The 12,897-nt window shown below is 47.2% G+C and overlaps 1 protein-coding gene across 1 annotated transcript; it reads right to left on the bottom strand.

The window, feature by feature from the left end:
- Positions 1-736: 736 nt before the first annotated feature.
- Positions 737-9,114, bottom strand: GMNC (geminin coiled-coil domain containing). Its single transcript, XM_072933537.1, has 5 exons — positions 8,716-9,114; positions 6,371-6,653; positions 5,993-6,078; positions 4,458-4,574; positions 737-3,054 (listed from the first exon to the last, which is right to left on the bottom strand). The coding sequence occupies exons 1-5, from the start codon at positions 9,112-9,114 to the stop codon at positions 2,410-2,412; spliced, it is 1,530 nt and encodes a 509-aa protein (XP_072789638.1). The 3' UTR covers positions 737-2,409.
- Positions 9,115-12,897: the final 3,783 nt, after the last annotated feature.

Genomic DNA, 12,897 nt, shown 5'->3' with positions numbered 1-12,897 from the left:
TGTAATGGGCTTCCCTGGGCTTTACCTCGGACATTCCATGAGGAGCAGAGTGGCTTTGAATCTCTTTCCCCACTGGAAAAGAAGAGGATTCATTCAGGTAAATTATTTCCTCACGTTCATAATTTATTTCTTATGAGACAAAGGGTCAGTCACCCCTGTACAAAAGGCTGGCAAAGGCTCAAGCATCAGTTTGCTCCTACTGGAACCCTACTTCAGGATTGTACCAAAGATCTGACACTTTTGTTCTGGCTCTCTGCAGGAGAAGTTCTCACATGCAGTGATATAAAAATGTGGAAAGGAAATGTCAGGCAAATGGAAAGCTTTTCTCCCTCTTCAGAGAAAAAAGCCCTGATTTAAAATATATTGGTAGTATAAAAGCACTTATTAGTGCTGCTGACTCCATAGCATTGAAATTCACATCTAATAGCATTCTCTAGTGTTAGAAAACAGAGATGTTTCTCTACTTCTGTTTTACAGCTGCTTTGAGAGATGTGGCATCTACAGCTGTGTTGGGTGTAGTCCTCTGGCCACACTGCCTTATTCCCAGTTTGTGTGCATCCTCCACACCACCTCTACCAGGGGTTCCCATCACATACTCAGGTTAAGTTCAGGCATTTTCTACACTACCACTCTCATCAACAAAACTCCAGTGATAGGAGTATTTTCTTCAATGCTCTCTTATATAGTGGGGCAAGGGGAGAATAATAGGAAAGAAATGCATTGAGAAAAAAATGAGTTGTTTGTAGGACAGGATTATTTTTTTTCAGCTTTCACTGAAAAGCAGAAAAGTGCTACAGAAACAGTGGTCTTATCTAATCAGTCTCCATCAATCTACCACAATTTTATGGACTACAGCAAACTCCCCAAACAAAGACCTGTATTTATTCCATGAGCATTTTTTGGTTTGGGTTTTTGGGTTTTACTGAGTTTTTGTTATGGTTTCTTCTGCAGTGGTTGTTGTGTGGGTTTGTGGTGTTTTTTTAGTTTAGTTGACTTTTTAATCCAGTGAAATAATGCCAACAATCAGTGCTTTCATATTGCCTATTCTGGAAGTCTGCCACAGTAATTTTAAAGTAACTACCCAGAAATACAGTTTGTTTATTTAGAAGTCCTTTGGGAAATCATTACTGCTCCTGATGGAGTGTCTCAAATGTTGCAATTCTAAGGCACAACAGGCTATTAGAAGATATTTTTATCCTCTAAAAATAGAGGAATATTCTGTTTTCTATATGAAAATAAGCCACTTAAAAAAAAAAAAATCTAGATTTTGGTTATTTTTACTTCAGTCCTTCCTCAATGTCAGTGGCCCCATTCTGAAAGCAAGAATAACCAAGCCAATCTATTTTGAATACTCAGGCATCAAACTACTGTAGAACTGAAGACAAAGGTAACAAAAAACAGTACTGGTGAACTTACTTCATGTCCATTGACTTCATATCATCAAATCATTCATGTCATTTAGTAGCACTAGTGAAAGGTAAGTCCTGTGCAGTGCTTGAGAATGCTTTAAAACTCCCAAAGAGTTTTAAAGCATTCTCAAAGTAATGCTGGTTTTACCCTCAGCCCATCCCAGTCTGGCAGACACAGAGAGGCAGGAACTGGCATTGAAGGCTGGGGTTCCCAAAGACCCGCTCCAACCACTAAGTGCTACTGCCTCCCCACATGTAAACTCCCTTTATTCATAGACAAAATACCTTTAAAATGTATTAGTAAACACATCAGTCTCTTAATCACACCTTAGGAAGATCCCCTGCCCTTGCTGAATCTCTTGTGACTAAGCAGCCTCCAGGCATTAGAAGTAAATCCTGTTTTTATTTTGAGGCATCATCAAAGAATGTGACAGCACAATGGAACTGCAGGTAGGTCAGTTTTTGCAGCACCTAAGGCAACCATGGATGCTTGTTAAATCCAAGGCTATCTGTGAGTCAAGAGAGACATAAATCACTGAGAAACTGCTGATCCTCAGCCTCCAACATATGCCTCCTTTGTTATCTGTGGATATCTGTGAGACAGGTGCTATTTCCAAAGCAAGAGAGGTGTATTCCCAAAGTGCTTTTCAGTTTGGTGCACGTGAAGGTGACCATTAAAGGTGAAAGCCCTCCAGCCTGGAAATTACCAGTAACAAGGACGAGCTGATGACAAAACCTCAGGAAACAAGTAAAAGCAGGTATCTCAACACAGCCACAAGAGAAAGGAATCCAGTTTGAACATCTGGGGCAGAAAATTGTCCAAGTGCAATCTGGAGTCACATCTGTGAAAATCTGTGAGCGAATGAGGAGTGGGTTAGTGACAGAGTAGCATTTAAAGAAGCCCAAAAGGGGTCCGTCCTTTTTTGTGCCTGAACCTGTCTGATGCCCAAGGTGAAGTGTGACTCCTACATCCTCTCTGGCTGACCCTTGATCAGGTGCATCATTCAGCCTGCTTGGGCACCCAGGTGAATCTCCACCCCCCATCGTCGTCCCTGCGCACAAAGGCCTGTCCTTGGTGGAAGCTGTGCGTTCTCACATTGCGGTGGGGACTCAGGGACGTTGTGAAGGCCACTTCTGTTTTGTTGGGTGACAAACCACCAGTCAAATAAGGCAACCCATAGGCTGGGAGGGAGGAAACGCTTGGCACTGGTGAGGAGATGCATGGTGCTGAAGAAAATTGAGGAAGGAAGAGAGAATCCTCGCTGCATGGATGAGTAGTGCTGCTGCCTGGAGGAACATGGCTGCAGCCAAACACTGTTGCTGCTCCTTCCCTCTGCTCACAGTCCGCTGCTCCCCCAGGGCTCAGGCAGTACGTGTCTTTTCCAAGGTCTGGGGACAGGGCACTGTAGTTAGCTGAAGCTTCATCAATGGTGTTCACATCTTTTAATCCCAAGGTCTGCAAGACCCAACTGTCCACAGCAGGGCTGGCTGGCTCTTCACAGGCAGTGAATTCATTGAAGAGGTTCCTTCTAGCTTTGGAAGCATGAGGAGTTTCTTGAGGAACAAAGCAGTGGTCCTCTTTTAATCTCCTCTTGGTACTTTTGAGGATAGCGCAGGTTTTTTGCCCATGGCCAGACAGTAATTTCTATTAAAATAACCAAAACAACAAGGTAGAAAGAGAAGATTAAAATTTGAATTTCTAGATACCTGAGGGCAACATGTTTCTGGCCTCAGATGCACAAGGTGGTTACTACTTGATTACTCCTGTCCTTACAAAAACTTTTTTTACCCTCTGCTTAAACATATGGGTATGACCAACTATTTTCTATCTTTACAGTGTCTGTAACAACCCTGTTCCTGAAAGAGAAGAGTGTGACCATGTCAATAAGACTTGTGCTTTGATGGCATTCCCAGCCCTGAGCTCCCACCTGTCTCTGTGCCAGCAGTGCTCTGCAGGTGAGCAGGGAATGGGGGGCAAAGTGGCAGCCTGACAAAGACGGAGGATGCAAAGGTAACTTGTGCTGGAAAAGGGAGATCCTGACAAGGCAGGGCCCAGAGCAGCAGCCTGAGTGGCACTGCACTCATCAATTCACCTCAGCTGTCATTATCCCAGGACAAGGGCCCTTCAGGCATCCAGGTATGGCCAAATGAAGGCAAAATGCACAAGGAAGCTCCCCACCATCTGGGGATTACTGCTCAGACACCTCCCATGACAGTTCCACACTGGACCCTTCTCCACATGACACAGGGGGTGGCCATGTCTCCCTGCTGTGCCCAGTGAAGAAGATCTTTCCTACTGCCAGGAGCCAGGTCTGGCCATGGGAAGGAATACGCCATCCTATCAACTCATCAACAGGATGGAAAAGGAAAGTCTCCTATGTCCTACAGTCTTTTTTACTTCATGCCCAATCCACAGAGTTGAGCAAATAATCAATAGTTCAGTTTCACGGGCAAGGTTGGAATAGCAAAAAATGTCTTTAAGCTGACAAGAAAGAATTATTTTCTTTATTTTTGTTTAGGTGAGAGACAAAGAATCCAAATGTTAAAAAAACAAGCCTTCATACTTAGTTTAACAGAATGTTTCATCCAACCTGAAATGTTTCATTTTGTATTTCCCCATTAAAAAAAAAAACCCACACAACTTTTTAATTAATTAACTGGAAAAAAATCCTTGTCAAAGGGATAATTGACAAAAGAGAGACATTCAAAATATATATATTCAAATTTGAACTTTTTACTGGAAAAAAAAAAAGCATTGGAGAGAATAATTTTACCTTGACTATATAATCTTATCTTATATAATCTTATCTTATTTATAGCTAATTAATAAATTAAACTTAATTATCTCAGGTGCTACACTGTCTTCAGAGTCAGAACCTGACAGGATATCATTCCTGGAGCAACCTGTCACCTTTGTGAATTTAAATGTGAGTGTGAGTTCCACTGCAGGTTGTCTACACTCTTAGATTTTCCATATATTTTACTGGCATGTACCTAATCAACCTGTTCCTTCTGCACACATTTGTATGACAGGTTTGAACACAATACCTTGGCTTTTTCTTCTAAACACTTAATCAGAGCAGAATTCAGGTATTGTCGGAGGTTATTATTTTCTTCATGTAACCTAGCAAGTTCCTCTTCCTTCTGAAGCAAAGTATCTTGAAGCTGTGGAATAGAGATATTGATGAATAGATGTTGACTCTGTAACTTAATAGCAATTGCCCTCTGGTACACACTGCTTGGATTTGATGATCTGGGTGTTTGCTTTGTGAGCTCAACCCACCCCCTCCAGCCTCTTGTCTCTATAAATCTAAGTGGCATGACTGTTCAGTTTTCACTTTTGACTTCCTTTAATCTTTAAGTGAGTGTTTGAAAAGATTTCTCTGTAAAAACCTGCAACCACAGAATAACAATAGAAATTAATTACAAGTAGCCCTGTGAGCAGCCAGAAATGGTCACAGGCATGACAGCAGCTTCAGGATCTTCTCTTGAGCTGCAGTAATCATCCCTTTGCACCCCTCCTTCCCATTTATAGCTGGCTGATGAAAAAAAAAGGAGGAGAAGTAGCAAACTAACAATTTATGGGGATAGAGTGAAGAAGGAAGATGCAGTTGCCATTCTTAATGATAAAGCAGCACTCGGTGATTTCTTCAATTCTGGACCCTACGTGCCAGCCCTGGTACATATACACAGTTGAGATAATCCCTGGTCTCAAAAGCTGAACAGGAATGGCAGACACCTAAAATGGGAAGTATCTGCCATTTTCCATGGAAAATCTAAGTGTTAATAGATAGATTTCTGGCTCCTGATCACAGCTCTGGAGACTTCTTTAGAAGGACAAAGAATCTTCTGCCAAGGACCACAGGCATCTTCTGAGCATAGACTCAGTCAAAAACAGACTTAAATGATTGAGGCAGAGCCAGAGAAAGAAGTACACTGACATCTGGAACTATGGTTTGATTCCAGGGACCTTTAAGATAATATCTGAATTTTCAGTGTCTTGATTGTGTCAAAACATCATTCCAAGTACTTGATCAGAATTACCAAACTGGAGTTTCTTCATCGAAGACAGTTTGAGAGTTTCTCCTGTCTCATTGGGATTGACAAAAAAAAAAAATGAAATATAAGAGAAAATGAAGTAACAAGGAAAACCTGTTGGTCAAAACGGTTGATCCTCCATGTAATTAGGCAATTCTGGTGGAATCATTTCCCATGAAGTTAAACCTGGTGGAATCAGGAGGACACACACTACTACCTATTTTTAGCCAACAGCATCATCAGAGTCTGAGCCCCCCCCCCGTTCATGCCCCTGGTTTTCTTTAGTGCCAAGGCTGCTGATGCAATATGAGGTAAGAGGGGAAGAATGGATAGGGAATCCCACCACAGTCGGTCCAACTTCACAGGACAACATGGGGGAGACAAATACATCAAGCAAGGAGCAACAGTTTTGTGTCACTTTCCGACATCCGTGCCAGTGACAGGGAGACACGCCATGAGCCAGCCCAGAAGGTGCAATACGTGACACAAAGTTCGGGAGCCCCGCGGGGTGAACCCGCAGGTGCTGCGGGGCGCGGAGCCTTTACCTGCTTGTTTCTGTAGAGCTGGGAGGACAGCTGGTCTCCCTGCCACGCCGCGTCCTGGGCACCGAGCTGCGGGCTGCAGAACCGGCCTGCGGACGAGAGCGGGGTTAGCGCGGCCCCGAACCGCTCCCAGCGCGGCCGCTCCCGCCGCACCGGCGGCGGCCGAGCGCACTCACTCACCCGGCGGCCGAGCGCACTCACTCACCCGGCGGCCGAGCGCACTCACTCACCCGGCGGCCGAGCGCACTCACTCACCCGGCGGCCGAGCGCACTCACTCACCCGGCGGCCGAGCGCATTCAATCACTCACCCGGTGGCCGAGCGCACTCACCCGGCGGCGGCCGAGCACTCACTCACCCGGCGGCCGAGCGCACTCACTCACCCGGCGGCGGCCGAGCGTCCCGCCGGCCCTGGCTGTGCGGCGGCTCCGCGGCGCAGACGGCGGCCCAGGTCTCCTTGGAAACCCCGGCGGGGGCGGACCAGGGGCAGGCGCAGCCCGAGCCCCCGGCGAAGTCCGGCTCCGGGCACGGCCGGCCGGCGCTCTGCGGAGGGAAAGGGGCCGAGGCGATGGGGCGCTCGGAGAAGCGGTACCAGCCCGGCCCCGCCGCGTCCCGGCAGAAGCGCCCCGGCGGGACAGCGCTCTCCCCGCGGCTGTCCCGGCCGGGCTGTGCTCAGGTGCTGTCGCGGGGCAGCCCCACCGCCCGAGGCAGCGCCCAGCCCTGAGCCGGTGCCCGCTCCCCGTTTTCCCGGTGGCACCGCTCCGTGAGCGCGGGCAGTGCCGCCCCGCCAGCCCCCGCAGCACTGGGACTCCGGGCACAGCGGTGCCGGGGAGGCGGCTCAGTTTCCTGCAAACCCCTGGGAAATGCTACGGTGCTGAGTGGGTTTAGGGTGAAGGGAGGTCCAGTGCTGTCCTTGGCCAGACCGTTCCTGCCACCGTGGGTGTTCGACTCAGCTCTAAAGCAGCAGCACAGAGCCAGCAGAGTCACCTCCTGGCTGCTCGCACTCTCTTCTGCCCCTGCAGTCCTGCAGGAGTTCCAGACCGCAAAGCCTGGGCTTTTCTCTGGATTCACCCTTTCTGTCTCCTCCAAATAAGCCTCATCTGCAGCAACTCTAAATCTCTGCAAGGAATGCAACGGCAGAACTTGGGAATCTCAGTCAGGGAGTCTGCCCACCCATGGGAAGGCACAGCAGCAGAAACTGCACTGGCAGGTAGAGAAGAGCCCTCTTTCTTTCCCATCTTAAGAGGGCACAAAATCTATTGCACTCCCCCAAGGGAGCTTCTCCTCTTCTGCCTCGAGGTCGAGAGAAATGCAAAGAGCACTTACCATATTAGTGGCAGAATGAAATGCAGGTCTTGGGAGCACGTTTCTGTTAAAGCCCCAGAGAGGTTTAAATGGCTCTGAAGGAGGGGGAGAGGGGGGAGACCGGGGAGGCGAGTTTAATCTAAAGGAGCTCCCAGTGACGCCTCAGAGCTCTCCTGAAACCCAGCAATCTGATTTGGTGTAAAGCTGTCAAACTTGTGACGTGAATAAACAGCAAACTTGCTGAAATCAAAGTCATTCTGGTCCCACAAATCAACACAAGGAAGGAGGGAAAAGAAAAGGAGGGAGAAGGAAAAAAAAGTTTCCACACACTTCGGGGCAGCAATGAACTGGTGTGTCTGAGTTTCACTCCAGGAAATGAACAGGCTTCCAGGGAAGCATCCCACATGTTCAGAATAAGGCTGCTGCTGTTGCTGTTCAGTGTTTTGTTTTGTTTTGTTTTGAAGACTTGTTTGCAGTTGTAAAATCCAGCAGGAAGAAACAAGTCTGTCCAACCTGCCTGGCTGACGGAGTGGGTTTTGCCCAGGTTCTCAGAGGTGTGTAGATGCAAATATGATTCGGAGGACAGACTTCTGGGGACCGTTCTGAGGAGGAAAATGCAAGTTTCAGAACAACAGAGTCTGCAAGGACAAGCTCCTGCAAATGTTTCACTATAACAAGAATGTTTTCTATCAAGCCCTGGACTTCTAGAAGATCTTAGGATATAAATGTGGCAGTGGTAAAAGATTTATTATCATAAAGGGTTTACTACCATAATGTTGCAAAAGCCATGGACAGGACAGGTGTGTGAAAGGCAGATTGTCTCCATATCGTCACTTCTGCTTCATATCAGATTTACATAGCAATTAAAATCCATGGATAAACTTGAGATTTTCCCAGAGGGGAGCAAAAAAAAAAAAAAAAAATCAAACAAAAAATCTTCACTGAGGGTCTGCCTTTGAAAAGCATAGGGAATGGTGGGAATAGAGCCAATAACAGAGCAGTTGTTCTGCCAGGATCCTGCCCCTGCTGTGGCAAGGGCTGTTCCAGGTGCTATCCCGACCTGTCTGCAGCCAGCCAGGATGAGGCTGGGCCGAGGGCAGGCTGTGCTGGCATATGGGATGGTCTTTAATTTCTGCCCTGCAGGATGCTCAGTGCTGTTCTCCCATTAGCAAGCCTCAGGGACAATACCTGAGGGACAAAGCAAGAGGGCCATTTGCCATCCATTCTTTTATTACTGGCCATTTTCCTAGGTTGGTGCCCAAGGTAAACTGGCAGTTATACCAAATTAAGTCCCTGCCATCTCCTGCCTGATTTTTTTTTTTGTTTTTTTCCAGGAGAAGGTTTCAAAAAGGCCTCACACTCTCTCACTCAGCCTACAGTGTTTGGGGTCACACTTTAGATTTCTTAACCCGCAGCACAGCACTTTGGATGACTGCTGTGATGACCCATTCCCTTCAGATGCCAACTCCTCCCGCACGGCCGGGTGCTGTGCTGGCTGCTGAGGCACTGGAGCTGTGTGACACACGCCCCACACGCCCCAGCGCAGCTCCTCGGCCGGGTCTGGCCCCGTTGCTGAGGTGCCGCAGGGCGCTGTGCCCCCGGCGGCTCCCTCACGGCGGGCACAGCCCAGGCGAGCACCGCTGCTCTGGGGGCGGCAGCGCGCAGGGTAAGGGCCCGGCGGAGGCGGGTAAAGCCGGGAGAGGAGACGTCCCGGGGCGGGAAGGCTGGAGAAGCCCTCAGCAGCCCCGGGAAGAGGTGAACACCCCGTGAATTCCCGGCCAGCGCCTCCGGGCCCCTCAACGCCGGCCGGGACCGCGGCCATGCTGGGGCTGCCCAAGATGGCGTCATCAGCCCGCGCCGCCCCCGCCGCGCGGGGATGGCGGCGGGGGGAGCGGGGCTCTCCTGAGGGGCCGGGACTGCCCCGTTCCCGGTGCCCGGGCTGCTCCGCTCCCAGTGCCCGGGGCTGCTCCGGTGCCCGGGGCTGCTCCGCTCCCCGTGCCCGCACTGCCCCGCTCCCGGTGCCCGCACTGCCCCGCTCCCGGTGCCCGCACTGCCCCGCTCCCGGTGCCCGCACTGCCCCGCTCCCCGTGCCCGCACTGCCCCGCTCCCCGTGCCCGCACTGCTCTACTCCCGGTGCCCGGCTCCAGGCAGCTCGGGAGGTGCCCACGGAGGAGCCTGCAGTGCGTGAAGAGCAGAGATGCTCTGCTCAGGGGGTGCTCCCCATGTGGCACCTCGCGGCTGGTCTGTCGGGGCAGCAGCAGGGAGAGGAGAGTTGGGTGTCTGAACCGCACATCCCGGGGATAATCAGGAGTTGGAGTAGCTCTGTTAAGAGGAGAGACTGAGGGAACAGGGCCTCTCTTTAGGGGGCTCTCTTTAATGCATATAAATATCTCATATTTATATGCATTAATAACTGTGGGGGTCAAGAGGCAGACGCCAGACTCTTTTTAGTGGTGCCCAGTGACAGGACGAGGAACAATGGCCATAAACTAGCACACAAGAAGCTTCACCTCAACATCTGGAAGTACGTTGTCTTGAGGGTGCAGGCACTGGAAGAGTTGCCCAGGCAGGGTGTGGATTCTCCCTGTCTAGAGACATCTCATACCCACCTGTAAGCTGTTGTTGGTTCTGCACAGCAGGTGTGGGGTTGGCTGGGGGCTGACAGTGCCTTTCTGAGATCAAGGAATTCAGGGCAACTCACCGAGGCTGATATGCTGGGGAGTGAGAGGTGGTAATGGGTTAAAGACAACTAAATCAGAGCCCTGGTAGGTTTGGAGAGATACGTTTTGGGTGACTGCAAAAGGAAAAAATGCTATTGTTGGAGCGAAACACCTCATTTTGCAAAATGGTGCATGAATGATCACACATGATGATGGAAGAGGTTGAAGTCACAGTAGTAATCACACTGATGTGTGTGGGTAAAACAAAACTAAGTAACAATCATCTGCTGATTTTCCTTTTCATCTGGAGCTTTTACTTATTGCAGTTAATGATGGACCTCTTTAATTGGGAATAAAGTTCTGGGGGAAAATGTTTATCAAGACTACAGTATTGTTTCAGTGGAGATTTCACTTTGAATGTCATGGCAGCTCTTTTCTGAAGTTCTTGGAACACACATTTAAGTGTATTGCAGTGTGCTAATTACTGTATGTTCTTTGTACCTATATTTTCTTCTGTAATTTCTATGATTTTTTTTGTTTAAACAACAGTGCTGAAGCTAATCCTTCAGATTAATATTAAAATAAAAAAACAATTTTTTTTCTGGTTTATCCCTTTTTTATGTAAAAATGGCCTTAAGGTTGTATTTGCATCATAATGAATGGGCTCTTAGAAGGGATGGTACACAGAAGAAAATAATACTTACAGATAGTTTAATATAAGTTTTATACCAGGCTTACAAAACTTGCAGAATGGGTGACTTTGCGTGCTGACACCTGCACAGGTGTCCAAACCCACCCCAAATCCTCTTTACTTGTCCTGCCATATTACTGCTACACTGCTTCTTATCCTTGTTAAGAGTGGTTGAGTGAACCAGTGACAAACCAGAGGCTTACTTATAACGCAGGACATTACCCTATAGACAGTTACACACAGGTTCCTGGCACTTGCATGAACCTCTGATCATGTTTGTGAACAAAAGTTGTGAGAAATTAAACCTGATGAGACTGATTTGCAAAAATGCTTTTGAAAGGGAATGTATGCAGATGCATGTTCTGGCTGTTTTTCTGATCAGTCCTCCTCCTTGAACGCAGGACTAAAAGGCACTTCCCAAATCCAGTCCCCTGCTGTTGAGACATTCTTAAACTTTTCAATCTCCCTCTTAAAACTAATTAGGTTATTTTCCTTATGTTATTCCCACTGTGAGGCTACACCGTACTCTGAGCTCTGATGGCTGGACACTTTCTAGTTTCCAGGCTGAATGTATTCATAGTAGGTATAATCCCTTTTGTCCTTGTGCCAAACTCTTGCTCTAGTTTAGACACTTCATCTCCCTCTCCAGTGTTTAGCCTTGATGTCTTTGCAAAACATTGTCACACATTGTTTTTTATTTGAGCTCAAAGAAGGCAGGTTCTTTGACAGTCTTTCCTAACCTTAGGAACCCATCTCTGAAAATATTCCAGCTGATATTAACCTGTTTCTCAGACGGATGACCAACATTACTCAGGTTGCTGTGTAACACACCATTGTTTAGAGAAAACCATGGAGAAATCTTTCTCTTTTGTATCTTCCTGGTATATTTTAGGGTAGCCTTTACCTTTCTCATCACTCTCTCACACCCGTTACTAGTCTTGAAATCACTATCAGGTGGCAGTGAATACACCTGTGGGCTTTATTGCCTGTAAAATGCAGTTAATTTAAATGGAGTCTTCAGTACTATCGGGCTCTAGCTCTCCTGTGTTGATTCTTCTCGGTACTGTGTAGTTCCACAAGTGTTTAGAATGAATAAAAAAGTTGACTACAAGATGGAAAAATTGCAGCACACCTTTTTGGGTTTACCTGCAGTTTCTCGCAGCAAGAGTGGTGAGTCAGTGACTAAAGGATGGAATTTATCTGAAAAAGTTGAAGGTTTTCTAAATAGATAATGGCACTTTTATGTATAGAATATCCTTAGAGGTGAGACGTTTAAGGACCATGTTTGAATAACATCTGTGCCATGTGTTGTGTCCACAAGTGCTCCCCCATCTGTTATCACCCCCCCTAACAGCAAGTCTTGGGTCTCTCCTGTGGATGTAGCTGTTGTTTCAAAAGGAGCAGCAGACCCTGCTTTGAAGAGAGATCTCTTGGATAATCAGAGATAACTGCTCATGAAGATCTAGGACTAGAAGAGACTTGCTCTTGTGATGTTGGTACTGTTCAGAATTTCACTCCAATTTCTAGTCTGACATTTGTGGGTTTGGCTTTTTCTGGTTTGCCATGTGTGCCATTTGATGTGTTATGAACAACAATCTATGCTGTGTTTGTCTGGATTTGTGCAATTCTGATTCTGTTTGCCAGCCATCTGAGAAGCAGTCCTCTAGATTGCACTTGATTGCAGCACCAGGTACCAGTATGAGTTTTCCCTGAAATGGAAGGGCAAATGGAAAATGTGCAAGTTTTATGAGTACAGAATATGTTTGCAGAATTCACTGCTTGCAGAATGTCATTGAGAGTGAGAGGATAAAAAGATAATGAGTTTTATAATTCTTGGGTTTTTTTGAATGCTTTCATTAATTCTACTGGGTATATTGATCTTTTGTCAGAGGAGGACATTAATGAACTTGTTTAGTATCCTATGGACATGTTCTCTCAGAACTCATCCCAGGCTCTATTTATTGCCTGTTTTCTTGCCCTTTCCTTTGGCTGGAATTGTATCATAAAAGAACCCTGAGGTCTTGATCTTAGGGCTAGCTTTTGATGAGCTGATGAGTTTTCCTGAAAACTTCAGGTGTGAATTTGTTACTGTTGCCAATCTGATTGGTGTATGTAAGAGAAATATGTTCTTCTCCTAGCTCTGATGTTGTACAGTTTTATAGTAGCACTTAAATGCCTGAAATTTCAGAACGTCACCCATTTTACGGTACAGACCTAAGTCAGTCTCTGCATCTTTGTTTCAGTTCCTCATCTA

The sequence above is a fragment of the Taeniopygia guttata genome, chromosome 9, assembly GCF_048771995.1.
Source record: "Taeniopygia guttata chromosome 9, bTaeGut7.mat, whole genome shotgun sequence".
Taxonomy (NCBI): Eukaryota; Metazoa; Chordata; class Aves; order Passeriformes; family Estrildidae; genus Taeniopygia; species Taeniopygia guttata.
This window is presented reverse-complemented; position numbering and strand designations above follow the sequence as displayed.